This window comes from Rhamphochromis sp. 'chilingali' (assembly GCF_963969265.1).
Source record: "Rhamphochromis sp. 'chilingali' genome assembly, chromosome: 4".
NCBI classification, from domain to species: Eukaryota; Metazoa; Chordata; class Actinopteri; order Cichliformes; family Cichlidae; genus Rhamphochromis; species Rhamphochromis sp. 'chilingali'.
The window spans coordinates 25033131-25057186 of record NC_137948.1 but is presented as its reverse complement, the minus strand read 5'-3'; the positions used below and the strand labels follow the sequence as shown (position 1 = coordinate 25057186).

Below are 24056 nucleotides of genomic sequence, written 5' to 3'. Positions count from 1 at the left end.
GTGGCCCTCAGAGACAAAGTGGGTTGGGATGTTCTGCCAACTCCTCGTCTGGCAGGGTGAAGGATACACATTCACGTCCATGCACATGCACACATCTTGTCATCTCTCTATACCTTCATCCCCGGGCCTCTGCCATAGCCGTGTGTCTAAGCAGGAACCCCACTAAGCTGGCTGGGATCCAACTCTAAGGTCTCTCACCTCACAGGCTGGGCAGGGGGCCTGGTAGCTCCTGTGAGTTATTCCTGGGCATGGACCTGGGTTCCACCTCGTTCTCTTCTCCTTTTTTCTCATCCACCCTCCTCTGGCCCACACTGGCCTCCTCTTCTCACTTATCCCCCTCTCTGGGACTAAGTGGCTGGTGCATCTGTCCTTCAACTATCAGCATCTTCTATTGTCTTGATAATACACACAAGCACACACACTTAGATTTATGTACACTTGTGTATCTGTATGGCCACAAGTGCTAAGGTCACCTTCATTTACCTACAACATTTGAGGTCTTATAGTAGTATAAAGTGCTTCAGAGCCTTGTGGATGACTTATGGAAAGATATTTTTATTAGTTTGATAACTTTTCCTACAGTACATTTCAGCCTGTATATAAAACATGGAGGAACAAAGAAGAGAATATTTACATTTGTGAGAAAAGCTGATGCAATAATAGGCTACATTTATATAGTCATATGAGTGTGTTTTATATATGTCTGTGTCTGTGAATATTGCCTGTAGCCAACTTTAGAAATAGGTAAATATGCTACTCTCCAGTGTTTTATCACTCTTAATTAAACTGCCTTTGTATAATAGTGAGGTCCAAAAACTAATTTCAGAAGCTTTTGGTCAGACAGAGCACATCTGAAGACTTGCATTAAGAGCCACGAAATTAATAAGGAGATTTAAGCAGCTAACTAATCAATTAAGAGAACAATCTGGGCATCAACTGATAAGAAAATAGCAGTTATAACTCTAAGATTAGTTAGTAAAACAGATGAGCTTGAAACTCTAAAAAAGAGATTCCAGTGTCCATTGGTAGTTTGCAATATGCACTGTAGTATTGAACTCCTCATAATACCAGGAACCGAAATTTTTTTCATGGGAGTGTAATAAAATGAAGACCACACATAAGTATTTTACTGTAATAATTACAAACTCAGGACTGCGTTCAGTCAATGTGTTATACCTAGATTTGTCCACTAGATGTCACTAAATACAAACCAAATTGAGTCGGGACGTCAGCCATCATATTCCAAGTGATTACCACATCAAGCACAGGCTTTTGCACCTCGTGATGCTGGTTTACAATAAAATGAGAAAATTAAAGGCCTTTTTTGTCTCTCAGGTAATATTGCATTAAAAATAAGATTAAAATATGCCATCCCTGTATGAGAGATAGATGGCATCCGCAGCATCAGGACCAGCTGCCGACCTCCCACTCTGACTCTCATGTCCCAGGAACATGTACTGAGCGATCAGACTGTTGGATCAGAATTAACACTGAATGTAAATGTTTAGAATTCTTGTATCTTTCCTTAGTCCGACCCTTATAAGTTTCCATAGTTACAACTTTGAGCGTCAGCGCTTATCGGTTTAAGCTTTTATATAAAAGCGCATGCGCAGACGTTAACGCCTACTAAAGCTGCATCCATCCCAACTGGGTACTAGCGTTATTACCCCTCAAATACATGCTGCACAAGACTCCAGGTAATCATCACAAGCATTTGGCGTTTATTTAATTATTGTAATGGGTTGAGCTCGATTTGATACACAGAGAAAAACTCAGGTAGTGGCTTTTAATTAAAATCGACTCCCCCCGAACTGCACTGTATTGGTACAGTCTATTGACGTCCTGCGCGGGAGCGGAAAACGTGCATCCGAGTGTGCGGAAAAGGAAAAGAGCAGGTTGTTTTCTTATTAACAATTCTGATATACTATCGATTTTTCGAACCGCAGCAAATAGCCTGCTTCCCCGCGGAAGTCTCTAAACGCTAGAGGTCAGTGGAAGAAGCTGTTTTGTTAGCAATTAATGGCTAAACGCTAGCTAGCGTGTGTGTTTGTTGACGAAGCGTTTCGCTTTGCTTGCATCGCTCGCGCGTGTTAATACACCGGGCTTTCACTTGTTTTAGCCAGTGATAAGATTAGCATGAACACATCAAACAAATCCATATAATATACGGCTGTTTTATCACAGCAAACGTGACTGTCATATTTGAATGAACTCCGGACTCCAGAGGATGTTGGTTGTGGTTAGGGGAGGGGCATTGAATGAGGGTTTCCCATTGGTGAGAAGACGCATCACAATGTGGTACATTATATTGATGCAAGATTAAATTTACTGATTTTTCCAGCTTGGTGATACGTCCAACATGACTCGAGATTGGAAACCTGGCGATCTGATTTTTGCCAAGATGAAGGGTTATCCACACTGGCCTGCAAGAGTAAGTGCGATGCTTATATTGTGGAAAGACATACAAATAAGGCAGATCGTGTGCAAACAAGCACCCAGGCAAATAAGCCACTACCATTTACAGCTGTAAGCAAACACCTGCTTTTTCTTATGTCTTTGCCAGATCGATGAAGTACCCGATGGTGCAGTGAAGCCATCCAACGTCAAGTTTCCTATTTTCTTCTTTGGCACCCATGAAACGTTAGTAACAGGCAGCTTGACACCTCCTTCAGTTTGATGTACTTACGGTGTTCTGCATGTTTCATTTGGTCTGAGTGATCTGAAGAGATTCAACTGGGTAAACTTGTTGAAGATCTTTACAGAGGTTTCACATGACGCTGACTCAAAACTGTAGAAGGATACATGTGACATTTTCATTGTATTTATGAGTCATTGGAATGACCGGAAGGTGACTTCAGTGGTTATGGAAGTACATTTTGTTATTTTTTAAAAAATTTTTAGAGACCTGTCAGTCCTAGCAGTGCATGTACTCACCGGACTTTATACTACACAGCAAAAAAAGTATTAAATATACAAACATCTTTTTCTGCAGTGCATTTCTTGGCCCCAAAGACATTTTTCCATACCTCCCTAACAAAGAGAAGTATGCCAAGCCTAACAAGAGAAAAGGATTCAATGAAGGATTGTGGGAGATTGAGAACAACCCAAAAGTGGAGCTTACTGCACCCAAGGTATATCCTCCTCTTTTCTTTTCTTTTTTGTCTTCTCCAAAACCTGTCCCAGTATTTGTCCTGCAGACATCAGGGCATTGGGATTGAATATACATTATAAAACTTGTTGCCCGGCTTTCTGTTTTGCTGACAAACATAAGTGGGCACCAGTTTGCATTCAGAGCATTTAGCCTTTAGCTACCTAAAAACTCAAGTATGGTTTGTTTACAGGAATAGTTTGGGTCATATTTGTTTAACTTCAAAGAAATTACCTGTTTCCTGCCGCCCTGTTCGGATCATCTGACATTACTGAATGTGCACAGCTACTTCTGAGCCCTGTTCGTCTTGTGTTTCTTTTGCCCAGTTTAATTTAACCAAATTCCTTTTTGTTTGTATTTGAAGCCGGTTCCCCCTCAGTCTTTTGGTGAGAAGGATTCAGACAGCAGTCCAGAAGGAGAAGAGGATGCAGATGACAAGGTGATCAAAGCCAAAGTAAGTTTTTCTCTTCAGATCCCCCTCTGCAGACTGTATTTCACTTCACTGCACTCACCTTCTGCTCGTTTGTCCCTGTGTCACCAGCTTCTATCCTTTTGTTTATTTATTTGTTTTTTTGCCAGCCCTCAAGTCTTCCTCTTGCCTTCTTTATGATGAAAACCATATGACTGCAGCCAAAGCTTCACAGATTATTTGCTATTCTTTGATAACTGCTTCAGAGGCTTTTATGCCAACAGTTGTGTGTGTGTGCAGCAGAAGAATACTCGCTAACTTTTCTCCCTTTCAAGACTCGTTCACCCCACCACGCTGCGTCCTATGCTGTGTCTTGGGTGCATTCAGGTTCCAGGAAGTGAGGCTGAGCAGGAGAATGAGAATGAGGAGGAGGAGGAGGAGGAAGGGTCTCTGATCTCTGAGCAGGGTCATCAGGACCAGGATGTACGTACTTTGCATGTTGTGACGCCCTAAAGCGGTGCAGGTTATTCTGTTCTCCTTGGGAAAAGCATGTGACACCTGGTGCTTTTATTTAATTGGTCGAGTTTTTGGTTTGTTTGTTTGTTTTCCTGTTTGACTCAAAATTCTTGTCGTTGGCCACAAAACTTCCCCGGTGCTGGACGTTTCGATTGGAGAGCCTGGTGTGGGTTTTGCTGTTTTTAATGATTTTGAGGTGATCGCTGATTTAGAAACTGATAGGTTTCTAAGAAAGCAGTCTGTTTGTTTTCACTAGATGAAATAATAATAATAATAAGCTCAGGTAAGGTCAAAGCTACCAGTGGAAATGGCTGTAGATCTAATCTGTCTTCATTCAAGACCCAGTTCTGTGTGCGGCTATAAAGAAAACACAAAAGTGTAATTTCTTCTTCGTCTCTTTCCACCTCTGACGTCCTGCTGCAGCGCTTTGCATTTCCTGCTTTTTCCTATCCATATAATGCACAAGTACTGTTTTCAATCAGTTAATGGTATTTTATTTTGCATGGCTTTCTGTGTACCTTGGAGAAAGGTAAGTCAGGACTCATAATTAAATTAAATTAAAATACATTATTTTACTATGACATTCTTCCTGCTGTGACTGCTCACAAGTTGTCCTATTTCTTTAATAAATACTGATTCATACTGAAGTTTTCATACCCCAACAGAGTGTAGTATTTCAGGTATACCCTAGATGGTGCCACTGACACCCCCTCCCCCACTACCATCACAACCACCACCAAAGTCAAAGACAGATTGATGCTTTCTTTTTTTTTTTAAATCGGGGAGGACATTTACCTGCTCATTCTCTTACTGCTACAGCTTTCCTTCTTATGTTAATGAGATAACAAAGAAAGCTCAAATTTGATGTGCATTCTGATTAAAATAACTGGATGTGTCAATAATTTTAGGACTCTGCTCAGAAAGAATCACCAGATGTACCTAAACCCAAGCGAGGAAGAAAGAAAAAGGTTGGCACTGGCTATTAATTTGTTTAGTTTAAAAGAAAAAGTATAATAACAATAAATTATAGTTTTTTTTGTTTTTGTTTATTAATTGGTCTTTAGTACTTTGTTTTTAAATTATTTTATTTCTTCCTGAATTTCAGAGTGATGCTGACCAGGAGAATGACAAAGATGATGTACCAGCAAGTCCTGTTAGTCCCACCGGTAGGCTGTTTGTTTTGTGGTGCTGGTATGATAATCACGTAGGAGCAATGAGAAGTTAATAAATCAGAAGCTCATATTCATGACAATACATCTAATACACAGGAACGAGGTGGGAATATACCCATTACAGCTTGTAGCCTGTATGATATATACATTAAAGTTACTGGCAACTGTTAACAATGCATTATTATAGGACTGGACAGCTGTCCTTCATAACTTCTGCATATGATCAAAATGAATCGTGCGTCTGTGTGTCTCCATTCATGTGATTAGGTGGAGAAGGCCCTAAGCGAAGAGGCAGGAAGCCCAAGAGTGAGAAGTTGCTTTTGCTTCAGCAGCAGGAACAGCAAGGCTCCGGCAGTGAAATGTAACTACATGATTATCAACAGACACCGTACAAAATTCACGCAGACACAGAAGCTTCATGCTTTCTTTGCACAGTTTCTGCAGTGGCTCTTTGATGCTCTTCAGCCTGCATAAGGGCCAGATCCTGAAACCCCGATTTCACTGGAATGTTAAAAGCCAAATCGGCCCAGCAGTATAAAAACGGCATTTTTCTCTTTCTTTTTTATTTAGGGAGATTGGAGAGTCAGACAAAAAGCGAAAGAGGACAACAGAGGACAAGACCCAAAGTGGAGAGGAAGAGAAGAGGAGGAAGAAGGAAGGAAAGGACACAGAAGTAAAGGAGCCTGAAGCTAAGAAGAAGAAGTCCAAGGATGACAGTTCCTCTGGCTCTGACGATGAAGAGGCAAGTATCTATGCAATTAGACTCTCCCACTGCCATCATTGTTTCTGAAAGAGGTGTCATAAAAACATGCTTTTGAGTACCTTAATCTCTCTTAATCTCAGAAAAATAAAGGCAGAAAGAAACAGCAAAATGCAGATGTGGACAAAGATGTGCGGCGGCGGAAAGCTGATGAATTGAGAGAGTACGTTTATACACAGTAGTCATCAGAAGCTCAGAGCAAATGATAAAATGTAATCCTGGATAGAGTTATGACATGTTGCATTTATTGCTATCTCGTAGACCAGGTAGAGATGAAGAGAAGAAAAATGAAGAGAGGACAGGAGCCAAGAAAAAAGGTAATTTTGGCGGTCAAAACAAAAAACATATATATTCATATTTTTGTGGCAAGCTAAAAGTCAATTGTAGGTGCAAAAAGATTTTAGTGACCAATCAAAATATTTTTTATTTATATTTCAGTAAAGTTTTTTAAAAGTAGTTATTTAAGAATAATCATGTTTTCTTCCCTTTTCTTTCTTCACTTAGAAATGTCAACTGACTTGAAACTGCAGAGACTGCACAGTGAAATCAAAATTTCACTGAAAATTGACAACCCTGTAAGTTCACATCACTCAAATCTTACATGTTACTCAGTCCACATTTCTCTTCTGACAACTTTATGAATCAGTGTTCTCCTGCACTGAGCTGATGAAGACAAAAGGTGTTAAACCCATCAATGCTTCATCTAAAGGATCCATCAAAGACTAAAATAGTATTTACCCATAGACGCATACTTTTCTCATTGTGGTTTTATTGCACTGTTTAAATTATGCCAGAATGCTTGGACTCTTATGTGGGTACCTTAAGGTTAAGAATAAGCCTGCTACTCCATCCTTGTTAATGCGCTCCTTGCATTATTCAGTCCGTCGGGGCTCAGATCTGCACATGAGCTTTTACTTTAGTTCACTCAGTTTTAACTGGGCTGTGGGAAAACATAACTGGCATTTTTCCTCCTATTTTTACCCCTCATTATAATGCTGATGTGGTATTGGCATCACCTCAAATTGATACCATAGGTGTATCTTCTAAAAATCTGTATTTTTTCCATGTGATCTGTATTTTTCCCTGTCTCTTGTCACTAGGATGTGAAGAAGTGTCTGGATGCATTAGATGAGATTGGTGCCCTTCAGGTCACAACCCAGCATCTGCAGAAACACAGCGAACTCATCGCCACGCTCAAAAAGGTAACAGCATGAAGGAGTCTTATTTTGGATGCATTCTGCATCAGCGTTATTTCATGAGTGGTAATGCCTTCCTTATTTGTTCATGTCCTAGATTCGCAGATTCAAAGCAAGCCAGGATATCATGGACAAGGCCACCATGTTGTACAATAAGTTTAAGAGCATGTTTCTGGTTGGAGAGGGTGACTGTGTGCTCAGCCAGGTGCTGAACAAATCTTTAGCTGAACAACGGCAGCACGAAGAAGCAAAGAAAGGAGCGCTGAAGAGGGTTGAACAAGCCAAAGAAAATAATTCGGGTACAGATCATCACATTCTTTCTTTCTACCTTTACAGTAGCTGTTTAGCATGCATGGGCCTATATATTTTTGGACACTTGCAAAATGTATTTTGCAAAAATGTTGCATCAAAGCAGAGACAATCTTATTATGTTGTGATTGCAGCCATTCCTGGACTTTGTGAATGCTACCATGGTTGTGTGTGTTTCATTTTTGTATTTTAGCCTTGTTGTGCTGGGTGGGAGATGAGCACAGCTTTTTAAGATAGACCACAAACATTATCAATACATGATCTAACATTTCACTAACTGTCTTCCCTTGGAGCATATTTCTCTTACTTTTGTGCTCTGTTTAAGAACTACCATTTTATCTAAGAGCTTTCATAAGGGGTATGTGTTTTGTGAATAACTTTGATCTTTATCAGATTATAATCTTAATCTTGAGGGATTCTGTTGAAATATAATTCTAAGAACTTTGACACCAGCAGCTCCTTGTACTTGGAAGCTTTATATATGGTCCTTGGAGCTTGTATATTTTTTCCTGTATTATGCCACTGACATTGTATTAGAAAATCTGCCTGAGGTGTCAGTTATTTAGGGTTCTGTCTTTGTAGTTCAGGGGAGCCGATCAAAGGTTTATGAGTGAGTCAAAGAGTCAACGACTCACTGTGGTTTAACAGCTCCTCACCACATTAACTGTCAATGCAGACATTGGTATTAAAGCTGGTATAACTGCAGCATGTGAGCTCAGTGAGAGAGGTTTTCCACTTGACTGGTGCCAATAAAAGTTTACCTTAATTGGAGGTCTTATCCATGCACGCCTCGACTTGGTTTTTCGGGGCGTTTTCCAGTAGGTGATAGTACCTGCTACCAGGCACTTTTTTACTACCTACTCAGCCAGAGTTCACAGTGATCTGAAAATGTGATGTCAACAGACTGCACACCACTGATTGGCTAGTCAACTCAATAAATTACTCAATAAATCACAAGAGTTTCTCCCACATGAAAATCAACATGAGGGGAAATGGTGTCATAAAAAAACACCACTGTGGTCCTCGAGTCTGACAAAAAGCCATAAACTGAGCAGCCGGTATACCATCGCCTTGACGTCCCCCTTTGTTTTGGCGTTCTTGCAAATGACATCACGGGACTGTCAGCTGATATAACGACCCCACGGATATTAGGTGGTGCTCGGTTGTCATGAAAAACGACCAAAACCGAGTCAAGTCGAGCCAAATAGCCCAATATGATGGCTGCTCTCCATCCAGTGATTTGCAGGATTGTAATGATTCTTTAGGACTGATGATGCAGATCTGTTTCCCTGCTGCGGAGCACCACACACAGCTCCTGGATGGAACATTTCACAATAAATCAAGAACATCACTGATTCCTAAACAGAGGTGCAGTGCATACAATGATAAAGTTACAGAGTGATATGAAGATATTTTGACCTGTTTTCATTTACCAAAATATGCCAGACTGGCAAACAGGCACAGATGCTAAAAAGCATGTTTCTACAGAAAGTAATGCACATTTATTATGGGTTGATACAGATGGTATGTAAAAGGTCTGAAAAGTGAAGTCTCTGTGCAGGTGCCTTAAACCTGCATTTGCTGGCCACCAGGAGCCGACTCCTCTGGCTTCAAGGAAAACAACCCTCGCCTCCCATTCTCAATGACTAATGACTGCCCCGATGAGATGATTTTAGTCCCTGGTTTGGAATCTTGTTTATTACAATGTGACAGTCATTTAGGAAATTATGGTCCCCCACTGAACTTTAGAACAAGAATGAAACAAGATTGCTAGTTGGAGAGTGTGCAGTGTCCCTCAGATACTTGTGACATATGCTTTTAAAACACTAAGATGGCAAAGGCTAAAGAACTCAGATCAGGGTTTCTCAAGACAATGTCACTAACCAGTAGGTGTAGTCATGGTAGCTGCATCCATCCTTTATATACAGTATGTTGTCTGATGGATTTTATTCTTATAACGGTGAGTAGGAGAAAGTTTTTATCAAATTGTGTGGAAATGGCAGAAATAACAGAAAATGTCAGTTTTCTGTCAGTTAAGGCAACACAGATCTCTTTCCATTACGTTAAGCAGAAGGTTTGCGCTTACTACGTATTCAGCCTTTAAGGGCGTGACTGAGCCCTGGGCACAAGCTAGTGATGATGGTAACTGGTATATGGAAATAAGATACCTATAAGCTATTTTGATGACTGCAAGGGAATACAGTAACAGAAATGGGATAAAGTTTTCTGCTCATTATTTTAAATTCATTTTGAACTTCTAACACACTTATAAATACCAGTAAACAGAAACAGTGATCCTTTGCTATCAGCTTCTTCTCCCCTTCCCAGGGGGACGTCACAGGATCAGTGTGGTTTGCATCCTTTCCAGAAAAACTAACCTTAATTACCGCATCCTTGCTTGAAAATACAGTAATACTATCAAAATGTGTGCCTTTTATGAAAGGTCTTTTTTAAAGTGCATAGCATGTCAAATGGATAGAAAATCGTATTTATTTTTGTAAGATCCTGACCGGTCATGTGCCATCACATGCTCCTGTCATGGCTCAGGTTGTGCAGCGATGACTCTGTTTGACTCAGCCTGTGCGTCTCTGCCGAACAGACAAAGTGACAAATGGTGATGTCGGCCCCGACGAGAAGAAGCAGGAGATGGAGAGAGAGAGGCTTCCCGAAGATGCTTCAGCAGGAGAGAATCAAAGGTAGCTTTGAGAACACAAGCTTGATTGTGATCCTCCTGCATGCTTGATGGCCTCAACAGAAACTGTCAGTGTAAATCAGTTGAACCCATTAGTGCTGGTTATATAACTCCAATTCATAATGTATACATAGTTTTCAGGGCAGTGCCACACATGTGGGTTGTTAACTTTTCCCCCCTCTTGGTCTATTATACAAAAGGTCATCCTGGAAGGTGCTGTGTGATACCTGCCCACTCCCACCTCGTCTTTGAGGTTCATACAAGTCACAAAATCAATGAAGGAAATAAAGCCTTTAGAGCTTATTTTGTTATGTGCTGATTTGATAAAGTTTTCTTACTTCCATTAACAGAATCAAGGCCCTTGCCTCCTGCTCATGACTTAAAGTAGGCATTTGAAAATGCATTCAAATATTTAAGAGATTTGATGTTAAAGGGGACTGGAACTTCTGTTCCTATGTTTCTGTTTTGTTTTTGTTTTTTTAAATAAAGAGCATTAGTAAAATATAACATTGAAATTCAGTTTCTCAAATACACTGTAGCTCTTGATCATCACAGTCTAACACAGAGTCAGTTAAACTGCAGGGATTTCAGTCTGTCCAGTTAGGAAGGATCAAGCACTGTGATTTCATCTGCTTTGGTGCAAATTAAATACAGGTGCACTGGAAAATAGAATAGAATAGCCTTTATTGTCATTGTACAGAGTACAACGAAATTGGAGTGCCACTCCCTTGGTGCAAGTTTCAATAATAAATATAAATGTAAAATATAAAAAGTACAAAAAAACAATCGTAAGTACTCAAACAATAGTATGTACAATATATACAGGATAGCAGCATTAATATAATGACAGTATGAATAGCAGCATAATATAATGACAGTGACGGTATGGAATAGGTTCAATTGTTTTTGTGCTTATTTACTACGGTGGTAGCTCTGGGAAAGAAGCTATCCCTGAATCTGTTTGTCCTGGTTTTATGTGACCTGTACCGTCGGCCTGACGGTAATAGTTCAAACAGTTGGTTGCTGGGGTGAGAGTGGTCCTTGATGATATTGCCAGCTCTGCTGAGGTACCGAGAGTTTGCAGTGACCTCCAGGCTGGGCAGAGAGCAGCCAGTGATCTTCTGGGCTGTGTTGATGACCCTCTGCAGTACTTTCCTGTTCGCAGCTGAGCACCCTGCATACCATGTTGTTATGCCGTACGTTAGGATGCTCTCTATGGTGGCTCTGTAAAATGTCACCAGCAGCCTCTCCTCCAGGTTGTTCCTCCTGAGCACTCTCAGAAAGTGGAGACGCTGCTGGGCCTTTTTAACCACCGCCGTAGTATTTGCAGTCCAGGAGAGGTCATCAGAGATCTGCACGCCCAGAAACCTCATGGAGTGTACCCTCTCTGCACAGTTCCCGTGAATGTAAAGTGGGGCCGGGTCTGCTCTGCCCTTCCTCAAGTCCAAGATAAGTTCTTTAGTTTTCGTGGTGTTCAGTTGGAGGTTGTTAACTGAACACCACTCAGTCAGTCTGTTGACCTCATCTCTGTAGTCCGACTCATCCCCCCTTGAGATGAGTCCAACCACTGTGGTGTCATCCACGAACTTTATGATGGTGTTTGAGAGAAGAAACAACAAACAGCATCCCCAGGCACATGTATGATTTTGAATCTAGCCTTCACAAGGGTTGATGATTTTAGTTTCCATTGATTGTGCACAAGTGCTACATGAGCCATACATGTTAGAAGGATAACGTTTGGTCTTCCAAGGATTTTTACTAAAAATAAATGAGTAAATATAAAATATCAAGACTTTATCCTCACTATTTTTTAATGAACTGTTTTAACCTTTATCCCTTTATTCTTTATTTTGGACTGTAGTGCCCCGAAAACTCAGGAGGAGTCCACTTGAGTGTCTTGCAGGCCTGAAGAAGGGAGATTTGCTGCTGTAAAACTGGGCTGATCACGTGAGATCTCGTGCCCAGTTTGTGACTGATGACAACCACTGGTTACCAGTTTAATTGATTTGTTGTTGTTTTTCTGCATTGCTGCTGCTGAAAGCTTTCATCAGCCCAACTCCAGGATCGCGACTGAGTGCATATATTTTATTTTTATGCTGTCTGTAATCTTTAACTTCTAGACACCTTCTGCTTAGATGCATCTGTTTGAGTAGTGACACGACTTGTAAATCTGCAACCTTGAGTTTGTCAAACTTTAACGAGGATGGGAGAGAGTTAGTGCGGGAACCATCTGGTGGGGGTGGGGGGTGGGGGGTTCAGCTGGTGGAGATGGTTTTGATTGTTGGAGCATTTACTGATTCGACAGGTGGATCTTAGCCTCAATTATGGGAAATACAGACGATTATCTGTAGGTAGAAGCACCTTGAAAATGTCTAATAGCAGTAGATGTGTTAACTCTGTAAAGCGTGTTTCATACATGTCCACTTCAGATGCACGAAAACATAATTGTGGAGATTGCCAAAGTTTCTAGCCAAGAAAATGCTTTGATTTCTAGTCAGCGCCTGTTTTAAGTTTTTCTTTTTTTGTTTTTTACATAGATGTAAATAAGAGTATTTTTGTGCCTGTCTGATGACCTGTTTCAGCATCCAATAACAAAGTGGTAGCTGTAGTACAACTGTAGTTTTTAAAGCTGATAGCACAGATATTGTGTGATAATATTAAACAAAGATTAGTCCACTTTCTGTCATCTGGATTTTTCTTAGATTTTTTCTTTTTGCCTGTTTAACCATAGCGGTTATTGTTGTTCTGTTGCTGCCATTTAAAAAAAGAAAAATCAAATAAACATGTTGAACTTGGATTGTGTGATTTTTTTCTTGGTAAACCAATGGATGTGTTAGCTGATTGTGTTTGACTGTGTTTGTGTTTGTAAGAGTCACTCAAAGCCGAAAGGCTTCATCAAAAGCTTAGAAGTACTGTGTAAAAGTCTTGAGCCATCCTTCATTTCTTAATATTGTTGCTAGAAAAATGGGACAAAACTGCAGTGATTTATTCAAATGTGTACAAAAATACATGAAGGAATAGTATATCCTCCTGAGAATCCCCAAACATTGATTCTGTTCATCTGGGCTTTAATCAATGGTCATGAGAATTTGTATATTAAGGATCAAGGAACTGACCTCCCAGCCCATTGTTGACTTATTTGAGCAACCCTACTAAGTCCTGATGTACTAAATGGAGGACATAAAGGGTGTTCCATTGATATCTCATGTGTTTGGGTGGACTCCTTTAGCTCCAGAGAAGGGAAATCACAAAAAGTTCAATGGGAAGATTGTTTTTTTCCTCAGTTCTCAGGAGGATATAAGGCAAAAAGTTCTTAAAATTCCAACAACCCTAAAGTCAATAGTTTAGGTTTAATTACCTTTATTCTTCAACAAAGCCTGAACTCTCTTAGGCAAGCATTTATCTAATTTCTTTAAGTAGTCTTCAGGAATAGTTCTGAGGTCTGGGCTCTGGGGAGGCCAATCCATGACCGATAGTTTTCCATTGTTTTTCAGTCCAGGTATGTTTTTTACTGCTTTAGCAGTGTTTGGGATCATTGTCCTACTGAAAGACTTACCTCCGTCAATGTACCTCCGTACATGATACGTACATGACACTGAATTTCAGTCCAGTTATTGTGCAGTTTAGCATACCTCTACCTTTTTCTCTTAAGGATGCCTTCTTGACAGCTGCTTTTCCACTGAGGCCATTTCTGATGGTTTCAGTGAACAATAGATTAGCCTTAATCCAGATGCATCACTCGGGTTCTGTATCAGGTATGTGCTGGAGTTTTTGTCTGTTTTCTAAGGACTTACGACACCTTTTTCAGCATCAAATTCAAGCACCTTTTAAGCACTTTCAATGTCCATTTTCAAGCTTTTCCAGCACATTAGCAAAAAAAAGAATGCATGTTTCACTTTGCATCACCTCAGTAACGCCATGGAAAAATTAAAACAAATCATCCTAGGTTGATTTAAATACCGGTACCGTTGTTCCTCTTTTTGCTAAAACAAAGAAAAATGCAGCACACAAAAATAATGCAAAAGGAGGTTACCTTATATGCATATAGTGTATAAACTCAAAAAAACCCAAAACATTTCACTTAAAAATTAAGATGTGGAAATGTGAACAAATTAACTTGTTAGAGATGTCATATTCAGTAAAATTCAAGACTTTAAGAATGCACAAGCATCTACCTAAAATCTATTTATTTAATCTATCATCTATGATATTATTATGTACAATTATAATGTATTCTTCCTCTCCCTTAAATAAACAGGCAGCCTTAATATTACCATTTTTCCCCCCTAGGTGTTGCCAAACGCACCAAGTTAATACTTGAAAAGCTGCAGCAATACACAAAAATATGACCAGTATTCTAATTACTTGGTGACAACTTTGCTTTTAGCCTTTAATTGGCTAGTTATGTAGTTCACAGCATATTCCATAAATTACCATGCCATAACTAACTGCTTTAGTAGCGCTGCCGTATTGCATCACACATAATACACATACACAACATACACATACTCAAAAATGATTTACTAGGACTTACGTAAAAAAAACCCATTGTGAAAAGGTGCAAATCCTTCATGCAGACTACTCAGGTGGGGGCGGGGGTCTAGTCTGTACAACGACTAGCCCAGAGAACACTGAATCACTTTCACAAAGCCTGGACAAAGCTTTGCTCAAGACCACTTGAAAAATAAAAAAGTTTGACTAACTGGAAACAAAATACCAAATGGAAATGAGAAAGAAAAGGGGGGCGGCTCAAGACTTTTGCACAGTACAGTATAAAGGTGACAAATAGACAGCCTTTTAAAATTGTCATCTCACTAAGGTCGAGTTTCTGTTCCGTGTCACCCTCATTGATTTGAAGTACATCAAAATGAGTTAAACAAGCTGTATAAATGTCCACCAATCAAACATAACAACTCAGTTACTTTTAATGAATTCAATCAATCAAAAAGCTGTTTTGTGCATTTAAAAATCAATAACTTTACACACAAAAAAAAAAAGACAAACCCACACACAAGTATGCTAAACATTAAACTGACCGTGCTGCTGTCAACTGAACTGTTTATCAGTAAATGTTACTGTTTAGCTCAAAGAGGAAAATCAAACCCTTAAAAAAAAAAAAAAAAAAAAAAAAAAAAAACAGTTTTGATGACGTTGCAAGTATCAGACCATTTCCTTCTGAAATATAAACCATGTAACTGTATTATACAGCAATAAGTCATGAGAACCATTAATTAAAGGCACCCCGGTCCACATAGGGATAGGCCAAGAATTCTCCCAGTTTATTGCCTTGAGCGTCGTAGTGCATCATACGAAAGCATTTGTCACAGAAGAGACATGGGTCACTCGGAGCAAACTGGTCGTTGGTGGTATACCATCTAGAAAGACGAGATACGTGATCAGCCTTTAAAAAAATTAAAAATAAAAATAATAACACAAAGCTTCCGTTGTTTATGCAGCACCCTGATGTCTCCTCACCTTCCGATGAAAACATGGCAGACAGCACACTTCTGGGTGAGGACTCTGTGCTTGTGCATGAGCAGTGGGTACAGATTCTTGTCTAGACAGTCGTTCTTGTGGGCCAGTCTGTAATGGTAAAGAGCAGGGAAGAAGACGACATTCTCACAGGCTCGGAGCGGTAGGAACACAGATTTGTCTCACATTCATGATATCAGGAGCTGCTTTCATGTGCGGTCGGCCTGCTTACGCCAACGCTACATAAGCTCGAAGATAACTACGCATCCGTTAGTCTTGTGAGAAATGTTAAATCTCGTCTGACAATGCATCTCATTGTCAGATGGGATTGCTGCAGCTGACAAATCCACCTCCTGTACTGCAGTAGTAATCAGTTAATTACTTTACGGTTTATTAAGCACAGGGTTTGATGTTAACTCAAACCAGATAGGCATGAGTATTTCTTATTCATACCAAGCATCTTATTCATGAGGAGCAGAGATAAGCTAAAATGACCCTGTTTGGCTGCATGCTTATTTGGTTGTGTGATTATCTGGATGTACTTTACTGTGAACTCCACCAAACAAGAGCCGGAAACTATTAATGCATTACCGGACTAACAGAAGATAAACATTTCGATGATTTTAGCTCGAACTTTTCAACTTTGACTTGGCCGTATTATCGACAGCTGAAATGTTCAGGTTTTAAGTTGCTCACTGGACACAAATAGAAAACTCGAGTTTATTGCACGTGTGTGTTTCATGTTTGCACAACAGCAATAAAAAGAAATAAAAATGACTTTGTTGTAATGAAAGAGCATCCATTAAAGCAAGTAAAGAATAGTTCCTGGTTGAACCTGGAATCATGGTGTGCACCAAGGTGTGTATTGTTAGGTGAACTGTTTATTCTAAATTGGCTGAAGGTGTCAACAGTTATCTGCCTCTCTGCATCTGCCTGTGATTGCCATTCACACTTTCAGCTTTAATGCATGGGGTTCAACAAAAATCTTGCACTGTTTAGGAACTGTAGCCTTTTTTATATGTAGGGTCTCCTGTTGGTTGAAATTTTTGCTAATAGCCAATAAATATTACTAATTCCTGTTATCCCTTGTTACAGAGCGAGACGTTAGAAAAGAACCAGGTAAATGTTAATAATCAAACTCTTTCACCTTGAGCTATTCAGCTGATATCTATCCATTTAATGTTCACAGGACACAGTGGGCTAAATCCTTCTTGATTTTATGTAGTGGTTCAGTAAGCTTCCTAAGCCTCCGTCCTGGTAGAGCCAACAGTACTGCTAGAAGCATGAAATTAAACCAGTTAATCAGTTATTTAAACTTCAGGGGGCCTAGTTTCATTATTACTGTACTAATTCATCTTAAAGACAGCTGTTATTCAACTGTTGCTGAACAGAGGTGCAGGTGTATAACGCAGTCTCTCTGTAATTTGTTTGAATTGACAGCAACACACAGAATATGACATAAATGTTATTTGAGGTTGTAATAGTTATAGTAATAGTGATATATAGTAATAACCAAAACTGAGCAAGAGTTGGAGTGGGCTCTGTAAAGAAGTTGAATCGCAGAACTAGACAATGAGTAGCACTAACCTAACATCTGTGATGATGACCAGATGTTCGCAGTCGCCCTGGTGACAGTAGAGATACGGGAATCCCACTTTGACTTTCAGATCCTCCAAAAGTGTATCCTCCATCTTGGCCTGGCTGTAGGATGGGAAGTTATGGGACTTAGCCCATTCAATTGTAGTCCTGCATCATAAAGCAAGAGGAGATAAGATGAGAAAAGATGTCTGTTATTCATCCAGAAGTTGGCAAATCCCCTTTTTATAATAGTTAAAGATTAAGTTAAACACAGCAAATGTTTAACAAACAGTATCTATGAAAGCAAAGAATAGTTTGTAGCTTAAAAAAGAAAACACAACAAAACAATTGTATTAGGGTAGAAATAAAGCTGAAATCAGAGTAAATATAATAAAGTAAAATAAGTGAAATAGAAAATAATGATAATAATGATAATAATAGAAAGATTTTAAAAAGTGAGCCGAGTTAAAAATTAAAATATAATATTTGACGTATATTTTTTACATGAGTTCCATGGTTATTTCACAGAATGATACATAATTTTGCACAAATCAAATCAAATCAAATCACTTTTATTGTCACATCACATGTGCAGGCACACTGGCACAGCACATGCGAGTGAAATTCTTGTGTGCGAGCCCCACAAGCAACAGAGATGTGCAAACACAACAACACAAACGAGCAAAATACAAGAATGGCCAACCTGAAACTAATAAATATATGTACAATATATAATAGTGTATGCATTTCTGGATGTGTATACTAAATATTTTCCTACGTGTGTGTGTGTGTGTGTGTGTGTGTGTGTGTGTGTGTGTGTGTGTGTGTGTGTGTATACACATTTTTACAAATTAAATAGTTAAAAGAGCGCTTATGTCAGTGATGGATTTATTAAAAGCACAGCAAATATCAGATGACGAGTCCTTTCAGTACCTCACCACAACAGATTAGCCTGAAAAAGAAATACCAGGGGAAAGATACACTTCTTAATATAAATTATGCAAAACTTTGTGGATTTTTAATGGATTTCTAACATAAAACAAAAAACATTTGGAAAATCTCAGTCTAATTCTATTCTAACTGTAAAACTGTGCTTTTTACAGGCCCCCAAATCTGCTGTCAGCAAGCAGACATTCAAATATCTATATTCGATGTTAACTTGAACTACACTCCTGAGTAAATATTCACAGAGCCAACAAACAAAACTGAAGGACCGAGCTTAAAAAGTTTTCTAATTTAAAAATTATACCAGAAAAAAATGTTCCTGATTGGATCTTGGGAGGAGGCACAAATCAAGAAGGACCTATTAAGTAGATCTGTCAGATCTGAGATGATCAGCTGGGAAGTTGCTGTTGGGCAATGCGATAAAGTGCTTAGTGTGTGCTGAGGTGTAGATCACAACGCTTTGTGACCTTAAACTAAAGTAGATCTACAGTTAGCTTCTGCTCTTTAACAAGCTTCATGAGAATGCTACACAACAGACCAACATGCACTTTAAAGGGCTGAGCATTTCTGGAGATTACGTCCTCATCGATTACTTCAACTGGATTTATGTCTCTAGGAAACAGATGACTGTATCGATACGACTGTAGGTTGCAATCCAATGAATAAAGACACAAAAAATATCAAATCTGCTAAAACTGTTGTCTTTATTTACTGTGACAGGTCTACGTTTTATAAATGTGAACAGTTTGCAACGGTCAGACTAAGTACACTCTTCAAGCTTCTATCTTTATCTGCTTTCATAAGCTGCAGATATCACAGTGATTATTTGAGCGTTTCAAGTTATTTAACAAATCATTAAATAGAACTCTTGAATAGACCTGGTATTCATAGAAATCCTGCACAAAGCCAACATTGATATTTTATTCCATTTCATTTTACTAACCTTTCTACGGCTCTCAGCTCCAAGCCCAGGTCACTCCTTAGACACAGTTTGCAAACTGCTGAGCACTGTAGAGTTATTAAACATTACTTAAACAGATCTAATAACTTTATTGTTTGGAATTCTTTCCAGACATGTAGGTCCATAAGGTTTTGGGTAGTAACCTAATTTTTGGTATTTTTGCCTCTGCACCAATGCACAATGCAGATGTGAACGAAGTGCAGACTTTCAGCTTTAACTCAAGGAGCTGAATAAATATATTCTATTAACTATTTAGGAATTACAGTCATTTTTATACAAAGTCTCCCATTTTCAAAGGCTCAAGAGTAATTTTGAATTTTGGACCTAAAACTGTACTTTAAGACTTTAACCGCTTTTACAATTTACTCAAATAAAAACTGAGAACAAATTTAAGGTGGCACAGAAGAAGTTAGCATTGATTCCCACCGTGTGTGTGGAGGTTTTACTTCTGCCTGTGCAGGTTCTTTGTCTTCCTCCCACAGTCCAAATAGAGGCATGTTAGGTTAAAATGGCTATTCTGGTTAAGTGTCAGCGGTCGTTTGTGTCTCTGTCTTAGTGACAGACTGTCAACCCTGTCCTCTCACCCTATGACAGGCTGCCAACCTCCCGCAACCTCGATTTGGACAAGAAAATGGTTGACTGGACATACAGACGAATGAATAATTGAAAAAAACAATCCAATCTAGCGATTGCTTGCATATATGCCTGCAAGTGTTTTGAAATGAAAGCCTTGTTAAGAAGTTAAGGGTTTTCAGCCACTGTGGAGTCAGGACTGTTAATATGAAACGATTGCGCTAAATTTGTTCAAGTTAAGCACTTTGAGGGGGCCATGTCAGGGAAGCTTGCGTGTTAAACTATGATACATTTTTTCCTAGGTCAGCTTTATTACGTTTGCAATTCATTCACTCGTGTTGCATTTCATTTTCAGAGGAGACACATGAGTGCAGTTGATAACTGTTTTGACTGGCAGCCCTGTGCAGGTGAAATAAAAAGATGTTCTACTCTCCAAATAAGAGCAGATTGCAATAAATAATAAACTCAATGATCTCTCTTTAAACTGCCTATTGAGTGAGTCATTGCTTGCTTTGTCACAATCAACCCAAGACAAAAGTCAAAGCAACATGAACAAATGAAAATGTCAGAGTTAGTCTTGTTTACAATTACTTGACCACTTTCTTTGGTCAAATAAATAAATAAATATGGTAAAATGGCAAATGGCCTGTATTTGTATAGCGCTTCACTAGTCCCTAAGGACCCCAAAGCGCTTTACACAACCAGTCATCCACCCATTCACCCACTGGTGATGGCAAGCTACAGTGTAGCCACAGCCACCCTGGGGTGCACTGACAGAGGCGAGGCTGCCGGACACTGGCGCCACCGGACCCTCTGACCACCAACAGTAGGCAACGGGTGAAGCTTCTTGCCCAAGGACACAACGACCGAGACTGTCGGAACCGCGGCTCGAACCGGCAACCTTCCGATTACCAGGCGGCCTCCCAACTCTTGAGCCACGATCGCCCGAATAAATAAAATAAGAGGCCCATTTTTAATACCAGCCTTCTACTGATTTAGGCCTGCTGCCTTCAACTGTTGTAAAGGTCCTGGTTAAGAAATGCATAATCTTTAAAGCTTCCTAAAGAAGGAGGTACTTACGAGCTGATGTCCTGGCACTCGGGAAACCGCATGTCATTGTAGAAAACTCCTTCAAAGAAGAAGAAAGCTGACTTGTAATGATCCTGAAAAAGAGCACATAAAATATTTTTCTCTAGCTTACAACAGATGCATTTTTAAATATATACATACATGTATGAGAGTCCAGTCACACTAAATGTACAGAAACAGTTACATTTAGATACGGAGCACAGCAATATTATTCTGTTCGGGTCCTGTATTTACCTTGCTGATGAATTCTGGAGCTACGTCAGGCGTGTTGCTGAACTCTCCACACACTTGCAAGTCACTGACGCAGCAAACAGCATCCCTGAGCTCTGCCAAGCTGTGGGAACCCGTCATCAGGAGAGTCATGTGGGGTCTGATGTAGTTAAACTGCAGGAAATGCGCCATTAAATATAGTATTCAACTACAACACACAACACAGTGGCTTTTAAAAAAAAAACAAAAAACAGTTTTATGACAAAAGAAACAAAAACAAAAAATGTAACCCTTACTTTGTCGAACACAGCTGGGTAGTAGACATTGATGGTTAGAATGATCTCTCCTTCGGGAACCATGTCAGTCACCGTTTCTGGTTTCCTGCCAATGGTTAGGCGCTCCTGAAAAATAAGAGAGAGAACCAAGCCTCACGTTTAGATACAAGATGAAAGAGAAAACTAAAAATGTCTGGGAACCTGTCAAGAAGCCCCAGGGGATAATAATAAACACCTACTTTAGAGCGAACAGTAAATGCAAAGGTTAATTATGTAATCTCAGTCCCTAACTAAATTCACCCACCAGTTCATCTGCATAGAGGTCATGTCTGTTCTTTTTAATCTTTTTAAGAGAAGCTCTGTGGTCTTGCCTCTTCTTTCTTTGCCTGTATTAAAAAGAAAAGAAGAAGCAAGTCACATTTAAAATTGCATTACGATACTGATCAATCGCATTTTTCATTTGTATGAACTGAAGTAAGGTCATACACTAGTGTTCTTAATGTGGGATCTGGAGGTACAACTTCTGTGTCAGGCTGCTGATCTTCAGGATGACATCGAAGCGAATCAACACTTCAAAAGAAAGAAAAAAACAAAGTCATTTGACTGTCTTTGGTAAAAAGAACAGATCATCTTCACAGAGTTATCAGGTGAGAGTCATGCGAGTATCAGAATCGACAGGACTTTTTTTCTTTGACGTTTTGTTTCATAACGGCCATCGTTTTACTTGCAGCTCAATTCTTGTTCCGGAGTTTGCACTAATTAACGAGCCTACTGTGAAACTCCTGGACTGAAATCAACGTTTGAAATAATCATTTATTTTAAAAGCAACCTTCCAGTGACCACAAACGTCATGAGACACAAAAAATAAACATCACCCACTGTCATTAATAAATGTCATTTTAGTCACCAAAAAAAGGATAACAGCCGATAAATCGGCCCATCTCTGTTTAGTTTACAGACTGTGGAAGGAGTTTATATTTTCACACTGTTAAAGCTGGCATTCATTTCTTTAAAGAAGAACTAATAACGTTTTGTTAACTGGATAAAAAACAAAAAATAAAACATCATTTAGTTTTTATGGAAATTATAATAAAGATTTTACAAACTATACAACTAATCAGGGAAACATGGATCTATTTATAATTACAACTGACTTAACCCCATAACCTAAAAAGCTTCAGTTTTAATTGACATTTTTACACGACTTACTTGAACGTAACATGTACGTTGTTCTATATTTCAGTGTCTTTACGCCAACCTTTGCAGTTGTTTTCCCTCTATGTTTGACCACATGGTGGTTTTTGTTGTATTTTACGGTAGTTTATGTTTCTGCCGCACATTGGGACACTCTGTAACTCTTAATTCATAGTTATATAAGTAAGTGTTACAGACCTCTTCCACGTTTGGTGTGTTTACTACCAGTTTTGGGACAAACTAGATTCAGCTATCAGCTATTACACCTCATTATGTAATTTAACTAGTATTCTTAATATCAGTTTACCATTACAATTACTGCAACTGAACTTAATTACCATTAACATATTATTATGGTGCACATGCCTGGTCTAAATGTTTATCAAATGTTGATCTCGACTACCTGCACACAGTCTTAAGTTCAGCCATGGTTTCCGCACCGACCCCCATCTCTTCGGCAAAGTTAGCAAGAAATGCGTCCTCATCCGCCTCCTCATACGAGTAGTCGCTTGGCTTCAGTCTGCTCAGCCACTCCTTTTTAAAAGAGCCTATATGAAATGGTTTTGTATTAACATCGGGATATTCGTACTCCGGGATGTTCACGTTTGCATCTGTCGTCTGCTCGGACGCCGCCATGTTTCCCAGAACCCAAAAGTGCGCCGAGAATCTTGGGATATGTAGTTTCAGCGCTACAGTGCCGTTTAGACCTTGTATGATTAGGCAAACGGGAAAAATATTGGACAAAAGAAAACCAACAAACAGCTTTCCAAACATCTGTTTCATATATTATATAGTACTGTGCAAAATCCTTGAGCCACCCCTCATTAATTTGTGTGTTGCGTCCGAGGAGCCGGACTTTGTTGTAATTATTAAAAGTGATCTTCAGCATTAGTCCTCCAGGGTTTGGACACTGGTGGTAAAGGCTCTAAATACTACATTTTTGGTTCAATTTTTGTCTCATATACTGTATTTCCATGTGTTTGTGCATGTTTCAGCAAATTGCTGCACCTCTGTCCTACATCACAATATAAAGCCTCAAGGGGTAGCTCAAGACTTCTGCACCCTTCTGTATCTACATCTATTGTACTTGCTTTTTTCCCCCCTCTAATGTATTTTTTTTAATTATTTTTTTTACATGGTATTACAGTCCTGTTGTGGACAAGAATGTCAGTACAACAAAAAATTGAGGAAAGGCTAAAGCTAAATTTGTATTAAAACAGACTATTTATGTTAAATGACAATAGTGAATGAGGCTATTTAGGCCTCCTTTCTTTCTTTCTTACTAAATCATCCATGAACTGCTCTTCTAGTATGCTGTAATACCTCATTAGATTGATTCGCTGAAGCTTGAATGAATGTGTGTGAAGTAGTCTGGCTTAAGAGTCAAGGAAGCTGGTTGGTAAGCAGACTCAGCAAACATTTTAAGTTCCCAAAGATAAGCAGTTTATTTACAGTTACCTCCATAACGTGGAACTTAAACCAAACCATCCCAAACTAACTCACGATAACTTAAAAACCAAAAATGACACAAACTGCGCAACAGCGCTCACCTTTCCT

The 24056-nt window shown here is 39.3% G+C and overlaps 2 protein-coding genes across 4 annotated transcripts; one reads left to right on the top strand and one right to left on the bottom strand.

Moving 5' to 3' along the window:
* Positions 1-1788: 1788 nt before the first annotated feature.
* psip1a (PC4 and SFRS1 interacting protein 1a) lies at positions 1789-12997 on the top strand. Of its 3 annotated transcripts, none has more exons than XM_080880891.1 (17): positions 1789-1895; positions 2342-2431; positions 2564-2640; positions 2993-3131; positions 3513-3602; positions 3945-4040; positions 4982-5041; positions 5179-5239; positions 5513-5606; positions 5816-5987; positions 6089-6168; positions 6267-6322; positions 6510-6580; positions 7106-7207; positions 7299-7500; positions 10110-10206; positions 12064-12997. In XM_080880891.1, the coding sequence occupies exons 2-17, from the start codon at positions 2360-2362 to the stop codon at positions 12092-12094; spliced, it is 1500 nt and encodes a 499-aa protein (XP_080737017.1). In that variant the 5' UTR covers positions 1789-1895; positions 2342-2359; the 3' UTR covers positions 12095-12997. The 3 variants fall into 3 exon arrangements, with proteins under 3 accessions (XP_080737017.1, XP_080737016.1, XP_080737018.1); XM_080880890.1 differs by having other exon boundaries at positions 1829-1987; XM_080880892.1 differs by lacking the exon at positions 3945-4040 and having other exon boundaries at positions 1829-1987.
* Positions 12998-14374: 1377 nt separating this feature from the next.
* snapc3 (small nuclear RNA activating complex, polypeptide 3) lies at positions 14375-23150 on the bottom strand. Its single transcript, XM_080880031.1, has 9 exons — positions 22903-23150; positions 21792-21875; positions 21610-21691; positions 21327-21431; positions 21055-21204; positions 20812-20894; positions 17262-17420; positions 15678-15785; positions 14375-15577 (listed from the first exon to the last, which is right to left on the bottom strand). The coding sequence occupies exons 1-9, from the start codon at positions 23133-23135 to the stop codon at positions 15430-15432; spliced, it is 1152 nt and encodes a 383-aa protein (XP_080736157.1). The 5' UTR covers positions 23136-23150; the 3' UTR covers positions 14375-15429.
* Positions 23151-24056: the final 906 nt, after the last annotated feature.